The sequence below is a fragment of the Ascaphus truei genome, chromosome 9 (genome assembly GCF_040206685.1).
Source record: "Ascaphus truei isolate aAscTru1 chromosome 9, aAscTru1.hap1, whole genome shotgun sequence".
NCBI lineage: Eukaryota > Metazoa > Chordata > Amphibia > Anura > Ascaphidae > Ascaphus > Ascaphus truei.
The window spans coordinates 50,824,050-50,846,604 of NC_134491.1; the positions used below are offsets into that span (position 1 = coordinate 50,824,050).

Genomic DNA, 22,555 nt, shown 5'->3' on the forward strand with positions numbered 1-22,555 from the left:
TGGTTTTGAGTCCTGGGCCAAGGGAAATGAAAGATGGCGTTTTCGCAAACTATTTTTTAGAAGGTATTGTCACGGAATCAGTATATTTAATACATGAGCGAGAATTCGATTCTAATGGCTGCTTTGATCAGACCCCAGCCTGAGCCATCCTTGGGTGTATATTTCTCATTGTCTACGTCTGACCTTGAAAAGTTAGGGATATGGTAACCTTCACTTTCTTTTTATTTATTTTTTTATGGTTATGTAGAATAAATTTAAGATTAAAGCTGCAGTTCATGCAATATCCTACGTGTGTTTTTTTTGTTTTTTTTAATTAGTTCTGTACTATAAGAAAATACTTGTAGCATTTTTTAAAAGACATTTTTAATCTATTCTAATGTAACAAGCATTTTTGTTTCTATAGCAACCATTTACAAAGTCACATCCCCTTCCTCTTCTAAGACAGGCTCTGGTACTCCCCTTTTGCCCTCTCTCTAGCAGTGCACCAATCTAGTGACTGCCTGGTCACATGATCTTCCACATGGAGCTTTGCATCTTTGGTCCTCTTCTGCAGCACCAACAGTGATTTAAAGAACCCCGGAGCCGAATTATTGCCGATTATATCACAGGAGAACGGATCGATGGGCAGCTTAACTAATCACTTGTCAGTGTGTAGATATTGAATGGGAAAAAAAACCTGGCAGCTTTAACTGCTGCTTTAAGAGTCCACTTTTCCAACACTGAAAAATGGATGACCTGTCACTCCGATTTTAAAATCCATTCTTTGTTGAACTTTATATGTTTGTGTACTTCTGCTGACTAACTAGGCCTGTGTGGGTTTTTTGGGGGGATAAGTGACGAAACAGAATGTGTGTTATCATTTTGGCTCTGATCCTGGATGAGGTTGAATGGAAGCAGATGGCACCAAAAGGACTTGGTGACGAGTTTACGTGATCATTGTGCGTACATTCAGAATTAATGACGATGAAAAAAAAAAAATACTATTGTTGCCAATGTTCCTGAAAAACTTCTGCCCACAGGCCTACACCGAATGTTTGCATTATGGCTCGGAGATCAACACTCGTAATTCTAATGTTTTATGTAACATTTTCCAAACTTGAGTTTAGAATCATTGTTTAAAAGTACGGAGATATGTTTTGGATATAATGGCTAAGAAACAGGTCTTGTCTCATCAGAGGATTGAGATTTAAATGTTGATTTGTATCCAGTAAAACGGCCAACACACATTTCAACTGGATGGCTGTGATGCATGGTCGTGGTAAAGTGAGGGAAACATTCGTTTGTTTGGTATTCTTTTTTTTTTTTTTTTTTTTTTATGTTGTAGTATGACAAAATTTAGTTTGCATACAATGTTTATTTGTTCTATATTACTAGAAGGTGTCTTCAATGCATATGGCCTTGGAAGAGACATTTTCAATAACTTTTAGAAACTAGTGTAATAAGCTTGAAAGTGCTAGGCTGGTTATATCACAGTGATAAGATGCTAGCCTGGTTATATCACAGTGATAAGATGCTAGCCTGGTTATATCACAGTGATAAGATGCTAGGCTGGTTATATCACAGTGATAAGATGCTAGCCTGGTTATATCACAGTGATAATATGCTAGCCTGGTTATATCACAGTGATAAGATGCTAGCCTGGTTATATCACAGTGATAAGATGCTAGCCTGGTTATATCACAGTGATAATATGCTAGCCTGGTTATATCACAGTGATAAGATGCTAGGCTGGTTATATCACAGTGATAAGATGCTAGCCTGGTTATATCACAGTGATAAGATGCTAGCCTGGTTATATCACAGTGATAAGATGCTAGCCTGGTTATATCACAGTGATAATATGCTAGCCTGGTTATATCACAGTGATAAGATGCTAGCCTGGTTATATCACAGTGATAAGATGCTAGCCTGGTTATATCACAGTGATAATATGCTAGCCTGGTTATATCACAGTGATAAGATGCTAGGCTGGTTATATCACAGTGATAAGATGCTAGCCTGGTTATATCACAGTGATAAGATGCTAGCCTGGTTATATCACAGTGATAAGATGCTAGCCTGGTTATATCACAGTGATAATATGCTAGCCTGGTTATATCACAGTGATAAGATGCTAGCCTGGTTATATCACAGTGATAAGAAGCTACACAGTGATAAGAAGCTAGCAGATGGGTTTTAATTCTATGCATTTTTTGTTCGTTTGTTTTCGTATGTATGTCGTTCTCTTGAACAAAAGTGTTTTCAGGGGGTTCTGGAAGTAGAAGATTGGGTCAGGATGTGACGTCAGAGAGCTGAATCTGCCACCAGTGTATATTCCAGCACACACTGAAGTACAATGTTCTAGTAAACGTGTTGGTTGTTCTTCATCCATAACCATGTTCGGTGATGTACAGAAGATTTAAAGAGACGTTGTCCTACCTTCAAATGAATAAGAGTATGTTGTAGTCTTTAAAGCTCATGCAAATCATCATCTGTACATTTTCCATTAGCCCCCCACAAGTGCCACCGTTTATTATCACAAGTGGTATGCTTTATATTGTTTGGATGCAATGAATTCATAAGATCATCACCTGTAAACATTCTGGATGTATATTGCAGTAGCTTAGTCTGTTCCGTGCACCAGCGCTGTCAGGAACTCGGCTGATTTCCCTGCTCATGCTGTACCACATCAGACATGAACGCGTATCCTGTCTGCTCCTTTTGGGTTTTAGCCCTAATTCTACAACTTTCTGAGGAGAGAAAAGGTATTGGCTTTGGGCTCCATATCTTCTCTTACGTGCAGAAGGTATTATCGGGCATGTGGTTGTGGGCTGTAAATCTATTCAACCTATATCAGGGGAGGCCAACTCCAGTCCTCAAGGGCCACCACCAGATCAGGTTTTCTGGATATCCCAGCTTCAGCACAGGTGGCTCAATCAGTCCCAGCTTCAGCAGAGAATGCTCAATCAGTCCCAGCTTCAGCAAAGGTGACTCAGTCTTCGACTGAGCCACTGATTGCACCACCTGTGCTGAAGCAGGGATATTCTGAAAACCTGAGCATTTGGTAGCCCTTGAGGACTGGAGTTGGCCACTCCTGACCAGAACTTGAACATTAAAAAGAAATGGACCTTGCCTCTTGAACATGTAAATGGAGCCCCCTGTGTTAAGGGTCACTGCTAGTCTACTTCCCTGCATTGTAGCAATCAGAGTTCAAATGCATTTCATTCAGCGGAAGATGTTATCAGTAGCACACAGTGTGCCAGCACTGCTTGCATGTGAAGGCTGCGTGTGACAGGACCTGATAACTTGAGATCATGCAGTCCTCGTGTGAGCTGTTGCTCATTTCCGGAGTTACACTTGGCGTTAAAGCCGTGTGCCAGTAACACATCCCACATGCACAAACTGATTAGATTACTTCAGCGCAACTACATTTCAGAGACTAAACAATAACATTAAAAGACGCAATACTAACTCCATGTATGTTTCGGTTCCCTTGTTTAGTGACAGTCCTCTGTGTTGAATATTCTGCTATTTCCTTTAGATCAGCACTATGAGGTTATGCTGTTTGTTCTTATATAGCACTGACTGCTTATTTGCAGGAATTACCCTCTGACCAGAGCAAGTTTATTTTAAGTTGCAAATTCATTTTGGTGCCTAAGGATTATAGCAGGAGGGGCCAACTCAGTCCTCAAGGGCCACCAACAGGTCAGGTTTTCACGATATCCCTGCTTCAGCACAGACGGCTCAGTCAAAGACTGAGCCATTGATTGAGCCACCTGTGCTGAAGCAGAGATATCCTTAATTAAACCCTAACCTGTTGGTGGCCCTTGATGTCTAGAGTTGGCAACCCCTGAATTGGAGAGTAAGTAGTTTTCACAAAGAATTAGCACTAGATTCAAACTGGGCAAACCCCACTTGTTAAAGCCTTTGATCCTTCCCTTTAGTAGCTTTACCAGAAATGCCTGTGTTCATGTGTTGTGCTCAAACCCCCCTGAAAATCAGGACAGGTGCACTTTGTACTTCCTGTCAGCCATTTGTGCAGAGTAGAGATATCGCTTGGAGGAAGAGGAAGTAAACCCACCAGAGAACGTGAAAACAGCATTTTTGTAAATTATCTGATTCATTGAACAGCAAAAATGTGAGATGCAAGATCCCCCGACTACGGTCTGGGTGAGGATTACACCACGCGTTTTGGTAGCAGTATTCCTACGTAAAGATATATTCTGGAAGTATACGTAGCACTTCATGTACAGAATCCATCTTCTTAACTCGCTGTATTATTCTCACAGTACGGCTATTCTAAATAATAACACACTAATGATTGATATTTAACCCTATGAGTGCCACGGCCCACCCGACCGCTCTGTCACTGATGACGGTATGGGAAAAGCCGTCCCCCTTCCATTTGTCATCTGTGTAGATCCCTGCTGTGTCGCGGGGGAGGGCCCGGCTGTGCCTGATACCATGCCGGAGGTACGTCTCGGGGCACGCACACAGGGTTAATAACGCTAGTTCTAAATGTTAAAAAAAAAAATGACACCATTCTGTTTTAATTTAAATTGTATCAATCGGGTATTCAGTGCGACGCCTTGTGTCAACATTCCTTTCAGACAACGGACTGTGTCGTCTGTGTGAAGCCTCCGGGCACAAACGCGTGAAGGTTTGCACTGTTTTTTAGCACTAAAATTGACGCACACTTTATAATTTAAAGAAAAAGGCTCTTAACGCAGATGTGGGCAACACCAGTCCCCAAGTGCCACCAACAGGTCAGGTTTTCAGGATATCCCGGCTTCAGCACAGGTGGCTCAGTCAAAGACTGACCCACTGGTTGAGCCACCTGTGCTGAAGCTGTTGGTAGCCCACCCCTGTCTTGGTGCATAAACCCTGGAATGTTTCAATTCTTGTCCTTACGCCGTCACATAGCAAATGCACCTGGCTTTGTTTTCTAGTACTTTTTCAAGGTTAAATGAACCCTTTCCCTGCCAGAGGAACCCACCCCGCGTTGCTAAGCAGGTTCCACGCGGCAGTGAAATGGCTCAGTAGTTGCCTAGCATTTTTTCCCCTCTTACCGAGGCCACAGGCCAGGATTCCCCTGTCTCCTATCGTTCCTAGCCATGTATGCGTTATGTCCAGTATAATTACATTACCACTTGGGTGTAAAACCAGCCTAGAGCGTGGATATGCTAAATGCCTGCCTGGTTTGACACACCTGGTCTAGGGTTTTGACATTGCATTGGGGGTATGGGCAGAGTAGTTGGGCCATGTATATGTTAACTATTCGATCTCCGAAGCAATCAGTCGTCTTCTAGCCATGCTAGATTTAGAAGGTATACTAACCCCTGGAGTGCCTGGAGGCTAGGCTGAACCACTCCCAGTCCGACTTGAATGGAAGACGAGAGTCCCGTGGAGTGGTGGTAGCGATCTGCCCTGGGAAATAAACATAGACGAATTGTAGATCATCCATAGGGCGCTCAAGGGGTTACATGCTCTGTCCCACTGTGCCTACAGCATTTTCATCATATGGATATTGTTCTGTGTTGGGGATTTTCGCTCCCAAGTGTGTGATTGAGAAACACGGAGGAAGATGGGAGACAAACTCTTAGCCAGGCCGAGCGTGCGCACACATCTTCATTTTTATGTATTTTTCTTCTCTGTAGTTTATACCTCATGCACGTTAATATGAGCAAGCAATATACTGGAGATGAACATGCGGCTGCTCTAGAAAGGACTTTAATAACAACTTAAAGCCAAAGTCTAAGCTGGCGTGTTTTTCCTATTTTATTTTTTCCCCGTTTAATATGTGCATCAATACAATCCACACAATAAGTATTTGGCTAAGTTGCCGATCGAAGATTCGGCTCGGGGATTCACTTAACGGCTGTCGGTGCAGCAGAAGAGGACCAAAGATGCAAAGTTCTGTGGGGGAAGATCATGTGACCAGGCAGACACTAGATACAATTGGTGCACTGCTAGAGAGAGGGCAGGGCTCAAAAAGGGGTGTGCCCATCAGAACAGGAAGGGGATGTGACTTTGTAAATGGTTGCTATAGAAACCAAAAATTCTTGTTACATTAGAATACATAAAAAAAATGTCATACAGCGTTTTTTTTGTTTGTTTGTTTTTAATTGCTACAGGTATTTTCTCATAGTACAGAATTGATTTTTTTTTTTTTTTTTTTAAACAGGATATTGGGCTCTGTCTGCAGCTTTAAAGCAAACTTTTGGTGATTTTTTTTTATTTATATATTTTTTAACAAGGTTTTTATGCTAACAGTTGTTATTGACCATATGCTTCCTTACAGACCAGTGCAAGCCAAGACATTTGATAGCTTCAAGCTAAGTGGCTTTAAATGACCTGCAAAGTCTGTGGGTAGGGTTGGGTATCAATATGCCCCCCTCGTCCACTTTAAGTGGCTGCACCTATAAACGTAATCCTGGCTGGAAATAAGACACATGTCCGTTGAACTCCTGTGCATCTGTAATCTATTAAATAACATTCTGCCATTATTATATAGCACGTATTTCTCTGAGGCGACGCACGCAAAGTCATGATAAAAGTAACGCTAAATAAGTATAACTTCATATCATCGGAGTGTGAGAAGAAATCCATTTCAGGCGTTGCTGTTTCGTGTTTGCTTCAGCTCTGGCCGACTTATTGTCTTCTGTTAAGTCTCTGGGGCAGTGGTCTGACTTTGTTGAATGAGCCAATTGTTTTCCTTTGTGTTGCCCATCAAGTAAGTCCCCCATCTGGTTTGTATCAGACTGTTTTCACAGCCAACAACTGCTGCCTTTTCTATATCCTGACACTCAAGGGCCCCATGCTATCAAAGCATTGCTGTGATAGCTTGTGTGTCTGAGTCTTATACAGCTGTGCAAGTGTTACACAAGAAATTGTAACTTAGAAGTGTGTGTGTGTGTGTGTGTGTGTGTGTGTGTGTGTGTGTGTGTGTGTGTGTGTCTTATTGCATTCTGCAATTGGAAAAATGTTTTCTTGTGTTAGTTTTGCAGTTATTTCATGTTCTGAGACTTCACACTGGTTTGCTTTAATTGTTTAGTTGATAGCAAATTAGAGGTTTTTGTTGCAGCAGAGAATGTACGTACTGTGTGTGTATGTATGTATATATGTGTTTGTGTGTGTGTGTGTGTGTGTGTGTATATATATATATATATATACACGTTTATAGTGCCATTCGGGTACTTGGCACTTTATAATACATGTGACATAATTTTATAACACAATGGGAATAAACGCTTCAGACAAAACAATAGGAAAGAGTCCCTGTCCCGAAGAGCTTACAATCTAAGTGTTCACTTACCCCTGTAATACTTGCTCTGTTTTTATGCATTTTAAAATGTGGGAGTTGAAACCCATCTGGCACAATGTGTAACCCAGTGGGCTTTCACAGGTATGAAGGTACAGTTATCACTTAGATTGTAAGCTCTCCGGGGCAGGGATTTCCTTTCCTATTGTCTGACTTTGCTGCGCTTATTGTATTATAATCCCCTGTACTGTATTTGTAAAGCGCTGAGTACACAGTTGGAGCTATATCAATTACATACATACATACATACCTGGTAGATTGTGCAGTGGAAGGTGGTAGAGAGCAGAGATGATGGAGTCAGAATATAGGGCTGAGAAATGTTTTTTCCCTGTTTCTATTTTCCACAGTTGCTATATTTATTTGTGATTTTGGTTTTTAATACAGTTATTTTGTGGATGGTTTAAAATGGCATGCTTCAATATTTGCTCAGCAGAAAAGGCTACTATATAGCTCATTAATCAATCGGCAATGCAACACTGTCTGATCTGTAATTATAACACGGCGGCCTCACTAACCTATTCTTTCTCTTCCTTTTCTATTCACTATCTGGGAATAAATACACATGCACATATTGCAGTGTGACAACCTTTGTGTGTTTTCTGATTCTCAACAACATTAGACATTCATGTAGATATTAACATTGGAGTTCTTTTGGGTTTTTGCTGATTTCAAATTATTTTCAGAACATATGTTAAGAAGAATGTTTTAATCCCATTGGTACCACCACAAATGAACTTTGTATAATGATCCTGAAGTCCTTTAAAGAGGCGATCCCTCCTAGGACCAAAGTGAGCTCATTTCAGAGACACGTTGAAGGGGTCTCATTAGCGTAACTATCGCCCGTGTTTGCTCCGGCACGTACCGGGACCCCAGCTGAAAAAGTCCTAGTTACAATAATATAAACACACACAAGTTCTGACATAGTGAGATACAAATAGAATGGCTTTTCTTTGGCTGGATTAGCACAAGGCTGGGAAGAAGCCACTTTTTCCTGTACGTACTGAGGAGTTTGAGGGCCGTGGCTTTTTGGATGAAGTGTTAATCTTTGCTGCTGTCACTTTCTGTCATAAACAAGATAAATTCAGCAATGACAGGCCCATCCCTAATTGAGCCCCAGCCTGTCAGATCTGTCCCACTGCGGAGAAGATTCCTCTGCCAGTCATTTTCTCGTATCATGGTATTTTGCCAGATCTTTTCAGAGTGATGCTAGGGGAGAAGATGTTGGCAGCATCTTATCTCTCACATTGCAGCTGCCTATTAAACATGTCTGAGTCTGCCTGTACTGCCTTCAGTCCATGATTACGCTGGGATAAACGTCCCTGTTTTAGCATATGATAACTTAAAGCTGGAGTCCCGCCTAAAATCAAAAGATAATATTTTTGGAACCAACAGGCACTCCGAAGCTCAGTCACGCTATTTACCTTTGGAAACTCCCCGACTTCTGAGCTACGCGCCTGTGTAAATACTGGGGTTTTCCTAGTGTATTTTAATGGCCATCCAATGGAAAGCCGTAACCAATGACGTTGTGGCTTCCTGTGCGATTTGGTGGCCATTTTTATATCCCTGGAGGGAGCAGTGTGAGGGGGGCTCTTTGTTTGCAGAACAAACCTGTTATTTTAATTCAGAATATATTTCTAGATTTCTTAATTCAAATGAAACACTAATTTTGTACAGCTCAAACACAAATATCACAGTGCATGTGTTACATAGAGATGGGGTTCTCAACTCCATTTCTCACCCCCCCCCCCAAACTGGTCAGGTTTTCAGGATATCCCTGCTTAAGCACAGGTGATGCAATCAGTCCATGCTTCAGCACAGGTGGCTCAATCAGAGGCTCAATTTTCGACTGAGCCACTGATTGAGCCACCTGTGTTGAAGCTGGGATATCCTGAAAACCTGACCTGTTGGGGGGTCTTGAGGACTGGAGTTGAGAACCCCTGCCACAGATTATTACTCGCTGAGCATAGATTCCAGTATTGCAGTGAACCGCTCCGAGTTAGAGAGCAGTACGCATAAAACATATATGATATACAGTGTGAATTTAACTCTTAAAGAATCATTACCTCTTGTTTTTGTTGATTTTATTTTTTTTACTATGTTGGAAGCAGGGGGTCTCTGGAGCTGAACCGCATTGATTTTGGCTCGGGCAACCCCCTGCTTTCCGAGATACATCTTCCTGAAGGGGCTGCCGGCAGCAGCTCCGGCTGGGCACAGAATGTGGTGGTTTAAAGGTCCCGCGGGCCTATAGGAAGCCGAGACATCATCCCTTGCATGACACGGGTATTTAAACAGAAGAGATCCCTTTTACATGCAAGTATCTCGGGAAGCAGGGGGTCTCCGGACCTGGAATGAACACTGTTCAGCTCCGGAGACCCCCCCCCCTGCTTTTTACCTGGCGAGGAAACTTCTTTTTTGTCCCCCCAAAGCATTGGTGCTTTAACATCTTCGTTCTAATTTTAGGCCCTTGGGGGGACTTGGATCGTACACGAGTTGAGCCCAACGTGTATCTCCGTTCTATGATCTCAGGTAAGAATTCCAGCCACTGTCTCGCCATCCGTCGCACCTATAACGTATCAACATTTCACATTATCTGTGCAGGTTGCAGTATCTTCATGTAACCAACGGGACATTTGTACATTGATGATGTAATATATTATTTATTTATAAAATGTTTTACCAGGAAGTAATACATTGAGTTACCTCTCGTTTTCAAGTATGTCCTGGGCACAGAGTTAAGATGACAAATAATACATGGTTACAAATGCATAGCTACATATACATTATATACAAGACATTGCGCCATGATGTCTACATGAGCCCCTTTTTGAGGCATTCTTACTGTGTTCTCAGAAAAAAAAGCATAATATACCCAATATAAGGTGCGGCAGAGTGTAGATTAGCATGTTAGGAGTCTTCAGGGGGTGTCGGATTATCACAAAGTAGGAAGGTTTTTAGTCTTAAAGCAGCATTACCGTCAACATCCTGTGGGGGTGTTTTTTTAAATAAATCGGTTGTGTAGAAATAAATACTTCTTGCATTTTTTTGTTAATTCCACCCACACTTCATGCCTTTTTTTAATGAGCTTTCTTGGGTTGCTATAGCAACTATTTAGGAAGCCACAGCACCTCCTCTCTTGAAATAGGAGGCCAGATTGAGTGCCCTGGGAAGCAGGATCTTCGCCAATCGATCTGTAGCTTAGATCATTATGTTGCCTTAAAGGTAAGCTACGGCTTCCTCTATTAAAGACAAAACCATGTCACATCAATGCCACATATTAAAGATCTTATGGAAGGTAACACAAAAGTGCATGTTTCATTCTGAATATGGCTACAAGAGCTGCACTGCAACAATTTGGGGGCGTGTTACTCTTGGAAGGGATTGTGATTGTAGTGCAGTGCTGTAGCTTGGGTATGTCTGACATAAACCAAATACTGCAGTCACATATTGCTGTTATGCCCACATATAACATCTCAAATACAGCAATCTCGAGTCCCCTGTAAAGGCGCACTGTATTGGGAGATGGATCGGCTCGGTGAGTGAAGATGCTGACGCAAAACAATGACAGAGTGTGAATCAGGGGAGCTTGGTTCAAATCCTGGTGTCGACTCCTTGTGACCTTGGGCAAGTCACTTTATCTCCCTGTGCCTCAGGCACCACAAACCTAGAGTGTAAGCTTCTGGGCAAGGACTGCGTCTGTAACAATCCTATGTGCTCTGTATCGCACGCTATACTGTAATGGGGAAGCGCTTTGAGTCCCATTGTGAGGAAAGCGCTATATATAATACAATTATTATTATTATTATTAATGCTGAATATCCTGTTCCATGTACGATAGGAACGATTGAGCACTAACATGTTTGTTCACATGCATACTCTATAGACGTAACCCCATTACAGCTGGAGGTACCAGCAGCACGTTCCATGCCCCACTGGCAGCAAAGTGGTCAGACTAATCCTGTTGGTTATAATATAGAGAAATGTACACGGTATCGGGGTGACTATATAAAAAAATAAGAGAGAGTTGTTTGAACTTTTAAATACACACATGGGTATCTAAATATGGGGGGGGGGGTGGGGAAGCAAGAGATCAAGGATTATTTCTACAAAGTGGTGCTAAATTGTAAGGCCCCATAAGGACCATTTGTTGCAATGGGCCATAAAGTATCTTGCGGTTTAGCACTGCTTGGTACATTTGGGCACAAATGGCATCTAAGGTTTTACAGCAATTTGGGAAAATGGGTATAATAGATGGGCCAATATGGCCCAGTCTGCTGCCTGCAAGTGTTTCTAATCAGCTATTAGCATGTGCATTTAAGGGTGTATATCATTGTTTGTATTTGACTTTGAATCAAATGACATTTTTGTAATCTATAACCTTAGGGCAGAGTTTCTCAACTCCAGCCCTCAAGACCTCTCCCCCCCCCCCCCCTCCTGCAGGTGCTCTGTGGAATGCACAGGGGAGACTTCCAGCTGGGAGATGTGCTGGGTTTAAGTGTAGCTTGGTGTTCAGCTACTCATGGCCAAAAATCAAACGGAGTCCCTAAAATAAATGTGTCTCACCTTTCTGTCCATCTATCCTTGTGTACCGTAATTACCACAAGAGGTGTAGTACTAATGTATGTGCATTGTCTGCGGCTTTCTGACGTCATGTGACCTGCAGCATCATTTGACGCCACGTTGCCAGAAGCCGGCGGAGACGAGGTAAGGGAACTTGCAGAGGCCTAGTGCGCTCCCCCCAACATTTAATTTAAATGCATTGGGCAAGAGCACAGGGCCTCTGTAAGCCCGCCGCCCCACCCCCAAGAACATTTTGCGCTCCCCAGTTTGCGCACCTCTTGTCTAGACTGTAATATACTCAAAACAATTTGCACTTGTTTTGCTTTTGGGTTTATGATATGGTGCCATTACCCTATAAGAGGGTGCCTACTGATGGCCTTATTACATTACAGCATTGCGGGGGCCAAAATGTGTGTTATAAAATAGGAGGTTCTGGTCTCAAACATTTCCGAGTTCTTCTCCCTATACATATTAACATGTTATGACAAGAGTACGAGTTATCTCTTGGGTGTTACCTAAGAACACGTAGAAATAAAGTGGTAACGTGAACTGGATGTCAATCTTTGTTGGCCCATTCTAAGCCCATAACAAAGTAAAGAAAAGGCCTGGCACACCTATAACCCTATAGTCTAAATAATATATGTAATGCAAGGTCAGTGTATCCGGTGCTTCGCCTCCTCTGTATCTGATTTCTGTTCTGTCCCACATGGCTCTGACAAAGGTTGAACATTTTATATCAGTGACAAATAGCTCCTCTAAGATCACCATGTTTAGTTCTTCCCCAAAACAAACGAGTTCCACCTCTGCCTGACCCTGAATATATCTACAGTCGTAAAAAAGCTGAAAGATTAAAATCTTGGGCAATTGTGACATGCTACATAAAATGTTTTATTATTTTAACCTGTGCAATGCCGTAATGATGTACATGGTATGTCATGCTAAAAATGCTCCCTTTCTAGGGCATGATCAGGCCGACCGTGCCGAGGGGGTCGGCCCAATCGAAAATGAAAGTGGAGTGTCCCGTTCTTCCTCTTTCTCCCCCCCCCTCTTCCCACTTCCGTTTCCGACATTGGTTGGCAGTCTACGCCATGTGATCTCTGGGTCCCAAAACTCTGGTGGCAGTCATCGGGGAAAAGGGTAGCTCAATAGAGTTGGGCGATCTACCTGTGTGATGGTAATACCGCGGTAATAATAAAAAATGGCAATACGTATATATTTGAAACATCTCTTAAAGCAGCAGAACATGCTGTATTGCGATACCTCCGTAGAGGGTTCCGGTATCTCGGTAACACGGGCCAATAGGAAGCCGCGATGGATGGCATCACAGCTTCCTGTTGGCCCGCATGATATGGGACATTTAAAGCCGCCATTCTGTTAGGCACACAGTTCCTTGGCTGCAGGGACACCAGCACCCGTACGGAGGTAAGTATCTCTGGAAGTGGGGGGTCCCCGGAGCTGAAATTAACACGGTTCTATCAATCAATTAAAAATTACATAATTAAACGCATTGCAGTATGTTCTGCTGCTTTAATGCGGTATTGCTGTCAGCCATGAGTCATTGTTTTACAGACAGCTAATGACTTGTAGTTTGTGATGTAGCTTTAGAGAAGCCAGAGCTGCCAGTTGTACAGTACTGCAGGCACCCGTCCTCGCCTCCTTTGCTGATACCTGCAGCACTCCTCCCTTTCCTGCAGGATCACTGTGGATGGACGTTTACAGAGGTACACACTTGGAGTCGTTTATAATGTGAAATTATAATAAGGCTTTATTGTGCCTTTTCCTTTTCATCAGGAAATTCATCCAAAAATAGGGGGGGGGAACAAAGCTTCTAATCACTTGGGAGTATTTCTAGTGAAATCCTTGCAATCAGTTCACATCTCCATTAGTTAAGCTTCTCCCAGCCCAAACACATAACATGAAAATAAGCAGATATAAGCAGCCTCTTAATACTGAAAGTCTTATCTGTTTCTTGGAGGGAAAATCTTCACTGTCCCTGCTTCAGCTCCCTTGTCTCCAGGGTTGGTCAGCATACAGGTTTAGAAGTTTTCCCTGTGTCTTGAAAATCAGCTCTGCGGTGCAGAGCTTAAGACCGGTCAGCTCCAGAGATCTGGGTTTCTTTTGGTCAGTCTCTCCTGTGACTCAAGAACCTCTGCTCTGTCTCCACAGGTCAGCTCACACGTGAGCAAAGGAGGAGTGACTTCCTGTCTCAAAGGCAGGCTTTTTCTACTACCTGTACTCAGTCAGGGGGTGCTAGTTAATTTGCTACCAGCAGTTAACCACCACACTGCTGGATTAGAGGCACCTTTGTGAACAGGGATAAGTCCCCTGTTACAATCACCTTGTCCTGTGTTGTACCCCATTCCCATAACTCCCTTCTTTACCCTTTTATCTGATGTCCAGACATAGAGGGAGGCAGTGGTATTTTTATTTATTTTAAAATGTAGTATATGTAAGAACACTTTTATATTTGTAATAAATGTTAAGACTAAATACCTTCCCCATTATTCATTTATTTTGAACAAGGCTTTCAACTTAATAGTTATTGATGTCTTCTGTTTTTGTGTGTTCGGTGTTCTTTTCTATGCTCCTCATCTGACAGATATTTATCACGATAAATATAATCATGATTCTTTTTTTTTTATATCTTTAATGCGGGAAATGTTTTGTTATTGCCTAACCCAGTGGTTTCCAACCTTTTTTGGTTAAGGAACCCTGTGTGAAATTCTGAGGAACCCCCACCTTCCCTAATGGCGCATCTGAGATCAACCCCAACCCTCTCTTATAGTGTGTCTGAGATCAGATGCATTGTAAATTCTTCTGTATTTGGTACAATTTTAAAATCACCTGAAATTGCAGTGAACCCATAAGGGATGCCTGGGGAACCCTAAGGTTCCTAGGAACCCTGGTTGAAAAACACCCCCGGAAGAGGGAGAGTTGATCTTCTTCTTCAAAAAAAAAAAAAAAATTATGCCACTGAAGTTGCTAAATTCATAATAATTCTTGATCTACTTTAAAGTTTTATGCAGCTCTTTTCATACTACAGTTTACAAGTCCAATAAATTACTGACTTCAGAGCTTACAATCTGATGTGAGGTGTGTAGGACACAAGTATGATGCATTGGGAGCCAGTGTCACAAATTGGCAGTGGAAAGAGTGCCATTATAACTAGGTTTTTCCTTCCATCTTCTAACCAGACACAAAGTAAGTTTTGCTGAGTAAGAAAGTGCCAAAAAATCTCCACCGTCGTGTATCGCAAATAAAAATACCACTTAGAGCACATTCGCATGTCTCAGACAAGTTTGTTGACCTGTCTGAGACATGAATGTGTTCATAAGTGGTATTTTTATTTGCTGTCCATCTTCTAAGAATTGGACCTCCAGTAAAAGATTTTTTCCAACAGATTGAGACTATACAGACGGCACAATGCTACAGAGTTATTGTATATGTATGTAAATTACATTTATATTTGGCAGTACGGGGGAAAAAAAATACTTTGTGCTGAAAATGTTAATTTAGTTTCGAGCCCAAGAATATTGCTGTTGACAAGACCTATTGAATTACCCCAACATTTCCCACATACCCCCTTGGAACATACAAGATACTATAGTCTGCAAAACATATTAGCTCTCATGTTTGGAAGAATGTAGACTGAATAGGCTTTCAGCACCCCAGCTTCAAACACTTGGCAAAGAAGGTAAAGTTACTGCAAACCCAAGGGACAAGAGGATTTTCGTATTCAACAAACCTAGAAACAGCTGTTGAAACAATGACATCATAGGTTAGTGGCATGCCTGTGTGGGTTATTAGCAAATGAAATCCTGAAAGCCTCAAATTGTATTTTATAGAAGTAGAACATAACGCTTTACTGTAGTGTTCAAGTGTTGGTTTACAAAATGTTCTTAATACAGTCTTCAGCTTTTAACAGCAGGCCTATTACACATGGTCAACAAAGCGTTATCCGTGGAATGGCTCTTTACATTTAATAGTTCCTGAAGGACCCCGACTGCTTTCTGATAAGAAGCGAAGGCTCTGGTTTTGTTTGACTTTTATGTGCAAGAACTCGCCAAAAGCCATTGTATTGTATGTCTTTATTTATATAGCGCCAAAAGTATACTCAGCGCTTCACAAAACACAGTACGGGGAATTATAATACAATAAGCACAGCAAAATCAGGCAATAGGAAAGGGAATCCCTGCCCCGAAGAGCTTACAATCTAAGTGGTATGATGGGAGACTTAGAGACAGCAGATGAGGGAATAAGTGCTGTAGATCGCAGTGCTTGGTCACAATGGGTGGTAGGAGTGACTGTGGGACAATAGCCATGAGTGCAGTCTATTGGGATGCTTGATTTGTGGGGCGAGTTTTAAGGTTAGTCAGTATAAAATCAGAAGTTAACATCATTTACAGGTGAAGAGATGGCAGGAAGGCATGGGTGAGATCAGGTGTGTATGTCTGGGTTCAGGCTTAGGGGAGATCCCCAGCAGTGGGAAGGGTAGATAGAGGGTGTGACTAGAGGATTTGTGTGGGTGTCTTTTATTGAGGGGTGAAGAAGTTGTTGGGAGAGAGGTGTATAAATAATGCTGCAGTGGGTAGTGGGGAATTTGGAGAGGACAGAGACGTTCACAAAGGAGTGAGGAAACAGTAAACAGAAAAAGCAATAGGGAGGGCATTGTAAGATGCAGGAGGAGAGACTGCCCAGGTATTGGAGGCTAGGAAGAGTACAAAGAATCACAGCATTTAGCAAGTCACGTTCTCACAGTTGCAAAGTTGTTGTTGTGCAGAGTCCACACCTTCCTCTAATCTTCACCTGGCAAGACACCGTTTAAGCGGCAATCCATGCACATTAAAAAATAATATATATATATATATTTGTTGTTATTATATTTTTTACATAGGATTGCAGCAGGAGGGGGGTTCCGAAGTTGAACCCCATTAATTTCAGCTCTGGAGACCCCTTGCTTCCGGAGATACCTCCGTGGGGGGCGCCGGTAGCTGCTTTGGCTCGGCTAGCAGGGATAATGCTATGGCCGCTTTTCAAAGCTCCCGCGCCCTGCGGGCCAATAGGAAGCAGTGATGTCATCAAGTGCGGCTTCCTATTGGCCCACGTGCCATGGGGCTTTAAACTTTGCCAATATACCAGCACCCCCTTCTGGAAGCAGGGAGCCCCCAGAGCTGAAATGAATGGGGTCTCCGGAGACCCCCTGCTTCAATCCTATGTTAAAAATAATAATAAATGTAAAAAGCGCATTAATTGCGCCTTTAATACTTTTTCACTTCTGTTACCAGAATGAAACGCTTTGTGAAAATGATATGCACAAAGAAACGATACTAAAATATGTATTTTTAAATCACCAGTCCCTTGAGGAAAAATAATGTAGCCTAATACATGTCTATGTGAAGTTAATGTCTGTCATATTCACCATGAGCAGTTTTTAACATCTTTTACGCTATGTACATTAATGGCGCTACATAAATAAAGACATACAATACAATCTTTTTTTGTGTGGAGATCACCTCCCCACTGCTACTAAAAGTATTATAATGCTTGTAACTAAATGTATTCTTGGTCTTCCTTCTGCATAGACTCAGCATTTCTATTCCTTTACAAACCGGATAGTGCCCCCTTTCTTCCAGAGACTTGGTGCAGCTACTTGGTGAAAGCATATGGCACAAGAGGTGTAACGTTTAACCAACTTTAAAGCTCTGATCCCACTGACCTTTTTTTTTAAACAAAAACGTGTTGCCTTTTATTTTCAAAAAAATAATTATAATTGATGTGAAATAACTAGTTCAGGGCTTATTTAACGATGGTCCCGATTGTGAATTTTGTCAGTTTCCATATTTTCCTTTTTCACTGTACAGTAAGCAAACAGCATGAAAACATTATTATTTAACCAATAATTTAATCAGATATGAAAGTCCAAGCGTAGAACATGCTAACAGCTCAAGTTGTTTTTTTTAATTATTATTATTATTACAAAGTCCTCTGTTTCTCTCTCCCTCAGTTGTAAATGTAAGCGAATCCACCCCAAACTACACACATAATTACAGTGACTTTCTAATTGTCCGTGTCTTGAAGCGTGCAGCCTCACTATAACAGTAGAGTTGGCTTACAATCATGTAATTATACCTCGGTGGCTGCATTTTCCTGGGGGGACTTCCGCAGTGGTGACATTTCTTGGTAAAACTAATGCTGAAGATCTTATTACTGCAAAATAAGCTCTTTTAATGCAAATGACCACAAGCTTTTGTTTTCAACTCCAAAACGCTGCTTGCCATTACATTGATGGTAAGAGAGTAATTATTAACACGTCTCTTCGCATCAATGTGTCAAGGCTCTTTGTACTTATTTGGCCCTTGGCAGGATCACCATGCAATTTGGGTAGTGATAATATAGTAATTGGGGGAATCATTTGACAAACGTTATTATAATGGGAATTATTATAATGGGATCTATCAAGTTCAGTGTCGCTTGCTGACATTTTCTACCTATTGCTTTGCATCAAAGGTAAACAAATCTTTCTAGACTATAGCGGGCATATTAGGCAATCTTTGACAATGTACGGCATACATTTCCAGAGTTTGATGCACATCCTCCTTTTATCTTGAAATATAGTGCCCTAATTTCGGATGGGGGTGTCAGACCTCCCTTCTTTACATGTCCTGCTTGCACTAGCATTTATAGCTCTGTGCTTGTTGATGCTTTGTGCTGGTTAATTATAAAGTGTCATGCTAATGTTTACACAGACCCCAGAAAGGGTGAGGTTCACTTAAGAAGGCAGGATCTCTGACTGTTTGTGAACTTAATTAAATCAAAGTGGAGACTCCAGCAGGAAGGGCTTATGTGTGATCTACATTTCACTTTGTTTAAAACAACAGGACTAGATCATTTACTTAAGTCCTTCAGAAAGTAGTCTGAACTAATAGTAAGACAGAAGAACCCCCTCACTGACTCCTATCCTGATGTGTTGGCGGGGTTAATGGTTTGGAAGGACTCTTGTAGTATTGGGATAAAGGAACCAGGCAGGGCAGTATGGAGAGGGTTATGGGCAAAACAGAGTGGTGGGCACAGGGGAAAAAAAGTGATTTATGGCAAAAGGAGTTTAGAAGACTGGAATGTATTCATGTTGCTGCTCACTCACTTCAGTATGCTCTTGCTTGTGATATAGCCGGCATGTAAACTCTTCTAACACAGCACATTGCAGGCCTATTTTACCTCTCCTAACACAACCCACTACAGGCCTAACCTACCTCTTCTAACACAGCACATTACAGGCCTAACCTACCTCTTCTAACACAACACATTACAGGCCTAACCTGCCTCTCCAAACACAGCACATTGCAGGCCTGTCCTACCTCTCCTAACACAGTACATTGCAGGCCTGTCCTACACCTAACACAGCACATTGCAGGCCTGTCCTACACCTAACACAGCACATTGCAGGCCTGCCCTACCTCTCCAGTCCTAACACAACACATTGCAGGCCTAACCTACCTCTTCTAACACAGCACTTTGCAGGCCTAACCTACCTCTCCTAACACAGCACATTGCAGGCCTGTCCTACCTCTACTAACACAGCACATTGCAGGCCTAACGTGCCTCTTCTAACACAACACATTACAGGCCTATCCTACCTCTCCTAACAGCACATTGCAGGCATATCCTACCTCTCCTAACACAACACATTACAGAGCAAATCATACCCCTCACAAGTGTAACATCAATAAAAAAGAATACTTCTAGGTGTTGGACTGGAGTAAAAAGGTATCCGTTACCGAGATAAGACTCCATAAGCATGTCACTGAAATTAGTTTGATTTGGTGCTAGGAAGAATTGCCTCAGTAAAGAACAGCAAATCAATGTACTATATATCCTGTCATTATAATGCTAAGGGGCCTCTTGTCTTACACAATACAATAGCAGGTCAATATTCTGGCTCATTCTAATATTTGTCACAATCTTCATCCTCAGTGATAACATTAGTATTGTTCTAAAGCAACTCACTACTGAAACCTTCACCCAGTGTGTGAACTTTTTGAAACAGCCAATGAGCGCCCCCAGAAGGTGTAGTTCAGCTGAATGTGAATATCACGTGTGGTGATGATAAATGATACCGCTGCCGTTACTGTTCCCGTCATGGTGAGCCAATCTTTTTAGGTAAGAAATGATATACAGAAAGATTACAGAAATTACAGCTATTGTTATTTTAAGTGTTCTGTGCCAATATGGCTATCCCAGGTAAATTAGTCTTAATCGCTCCACGGGGTAAGAAAAGACCACATTCGCAAAAAAGAAATAAAGAAAATATACTGTGAAAAAAAATATATATATATATATAGTTTTCACAGCATATTTTCTATATATATATATATATATATATATATATATATATATATATATTATATATATATAATCCTGAACGCATGTTCTTTGTGTATTATTATTTATTTATTTATTTTAAGTAAGTTTACCAGATAAAAGGCAGGTTATTACATGACTGTGTCTCCGGCAGGTCTGCAGGTGTAATAATACATGGGCAGATGCTACAGAATCATTGATGAACGGTCTGTCTGCATCAGTACATACATCCGAAATTGAGAATCATACATTTATTTGCTGTTTGATTTCCGATCTCCAATCTTGTTAACCCCATGTGGCTAGAGGAGCGGACCTATTTGGCAGTTATGAGAGTAAACGTATGAAGACTTATGGCGATGGAAACGGTTATCATGCCTTTTTGTGTATCCCCTTTTTTTGTGCCAGTAAGTGAAGGCTGTTTCCTTTTTGGGTGAATAGGAATAATGAATATACAGTATTTGGTTCTGTTTTCTGTAAAACAAAAGTAGAAGATATCCGTAAAAGAAATGGCAAATACCAACTGATTGAACTCCTCAACATTTCATACTGGTTTTCAACCTTCAAGACTTCTTGTCCATTACTGATAAGATAGGATAGTTGTCGTTTTCATCCTTGAGTATATCTCTTCTCCGCAACACTGTTTACTGTGTTGTTGTTGGTTTTTCATTCGAAATAGTTTAGCTACTTAACTATCTTTTTTAGATTGTAAGGTTGAAAGGAGTTTGTTTTACTAACAAGGTGATATACACTCTTTTGATGCTCGTATGAGAAGTCACAGCAGCTTTGCCACCTACTGGGCTCATACTTAAATAGGAGCTGAGAAGGTAGCTCTATTGAAGGCCATCCTAACCACAGCAAAGGCAGTCTTAAGAGGTCTCCTTCTGTTCACAGCTGTCTACCAGAAGAGTCATCTGGACAGTGTATTCTGCTGGATGAGGTTTATAAAGGATCAATCTGTGACACCAATCAGCACATACCAGAGATCAGAGGATCTCGTTCCTGGCAGCCTTTTGTCAATGTTGCCCACGCGAATGCTTTTCTAACTGGCAGCATAGATGGCACTGCTGGTTAAACCTGTGAATAACCAGTACCAGAAGAATGTCATTCTTAAAAACAAAAGAATAATAGTTGAAATGCCTTGTGCAAGGCATGATTAGGACAAGACCTTTGCAGTTATACTTAGGCGTTCCCATTTATGGTTATGGAAATATATGCAAGGCTTCAAGGAGAAATCAATACACTGCAGATTTATAGTTCAACACTTTCACTGTGAAAACCAACAAGCTTTAAAGGAACCATAACATTAATTTCTTCATTAGGCTCTCTGCAGTGCGTGCACCAACGGTAATTGTGAACACAATGCAGGAAATACATTACAGTTGTAAAACCTCTCCTATTACTTGGCAGGATCCGTTGAATCCGTACATGGACAGGGCAGATGAGGGGAAACCCACTGGGGCGTCTGTCTCTCTCCTGCTAACAATACACTGTGTTAAGACCAACCAGCTGACTACTTCTAGCAATGGAGCCACTAACTGTGATTGGAGCCAGACACGTAAGGACTTACTACCCTGCACAGTGTCATTATCACCTCGGAAAATAAATGGCTGCTTGATCAGTAATGCTATAGAGAGCAGAATCTGTAACCCGAGTTACATGTGCTTAGCCTAACTGAGCATGGACACAGATTTCATTAGTAATTGCCCCCGAAATGGGACATTACATTTTTTTTTTCATTGTAACCGTTTTGCGTTACTGGAGCAAAAATGAGCTCAAACAAATCCTTTTCTTTTCTTTGTTCCTGCCTTGTGCTTATAGTTTATATTTGTTTGATAGAGCAGCAGTTCTTCTCAGGACCAAACTAACCCAATGACAGTGGCATGTGTTTTCCTTTATTAAATGTTTCAATGATTCACAGACATCATAGTAAACAAAGAAGCTTGGTACACTGAACATGGCAAATGAATTCGTTAAGTTCTATATTTTCTTCTATCAATCAATATATTATTTGCTATCAAGGCAGACTCTGATCCCGCCTGAAATGTAGGGGGTGGGGGGAGGGGCCTCGGTGCCGGGGGAGAGTGCGGGGCTCTTATCTGCTCCGGCATCTCATGTCAGCGACGTCACGGCAACGGGATGCCGGAGAGGAGAACCCAGACGGATGGTAAGAGGCACATACAGAGACCCCCGGCAATCAGTTTAACTGTTGTGGGGAAGAACGCGCCGCCTCTAAGCGCAGTGCTCGGTGCGACTGCACCAACGGCACCGCCATCCAACCGGCCCTTTCAGCAAGTTCCTACACTACCAATGTTACACTCTGGCCTTTGAATTTTATCCACT

General features: G+C 41.8%; 1 protein-coding gene across 4 annotated transcripts in view; it reads left to right on the forward strand.

Moving 5' to 3' along the window:
* Positions 1-22,555, forward strand: part of KIAA0586 (KIAA0586 ortholog) — an 83,789-nt gene that overhangs the window by 54,567 nt on the left and 6,667 nt on the right. For all 4 annotated transcript variants that reach the window (XM_075614790.1, XM_075614788.1, XM_075614789.1 and 1 more), the window contains one exon: positions 9,761-9,826. In XM_075614790.1, the coding sequence (XP_075470905.1) occupies positions 9,761-9,826 (66 nt within the window). The remainder of the gene's footprint in view (positions 1-9,760; positions 9,827-22,555) is intronic.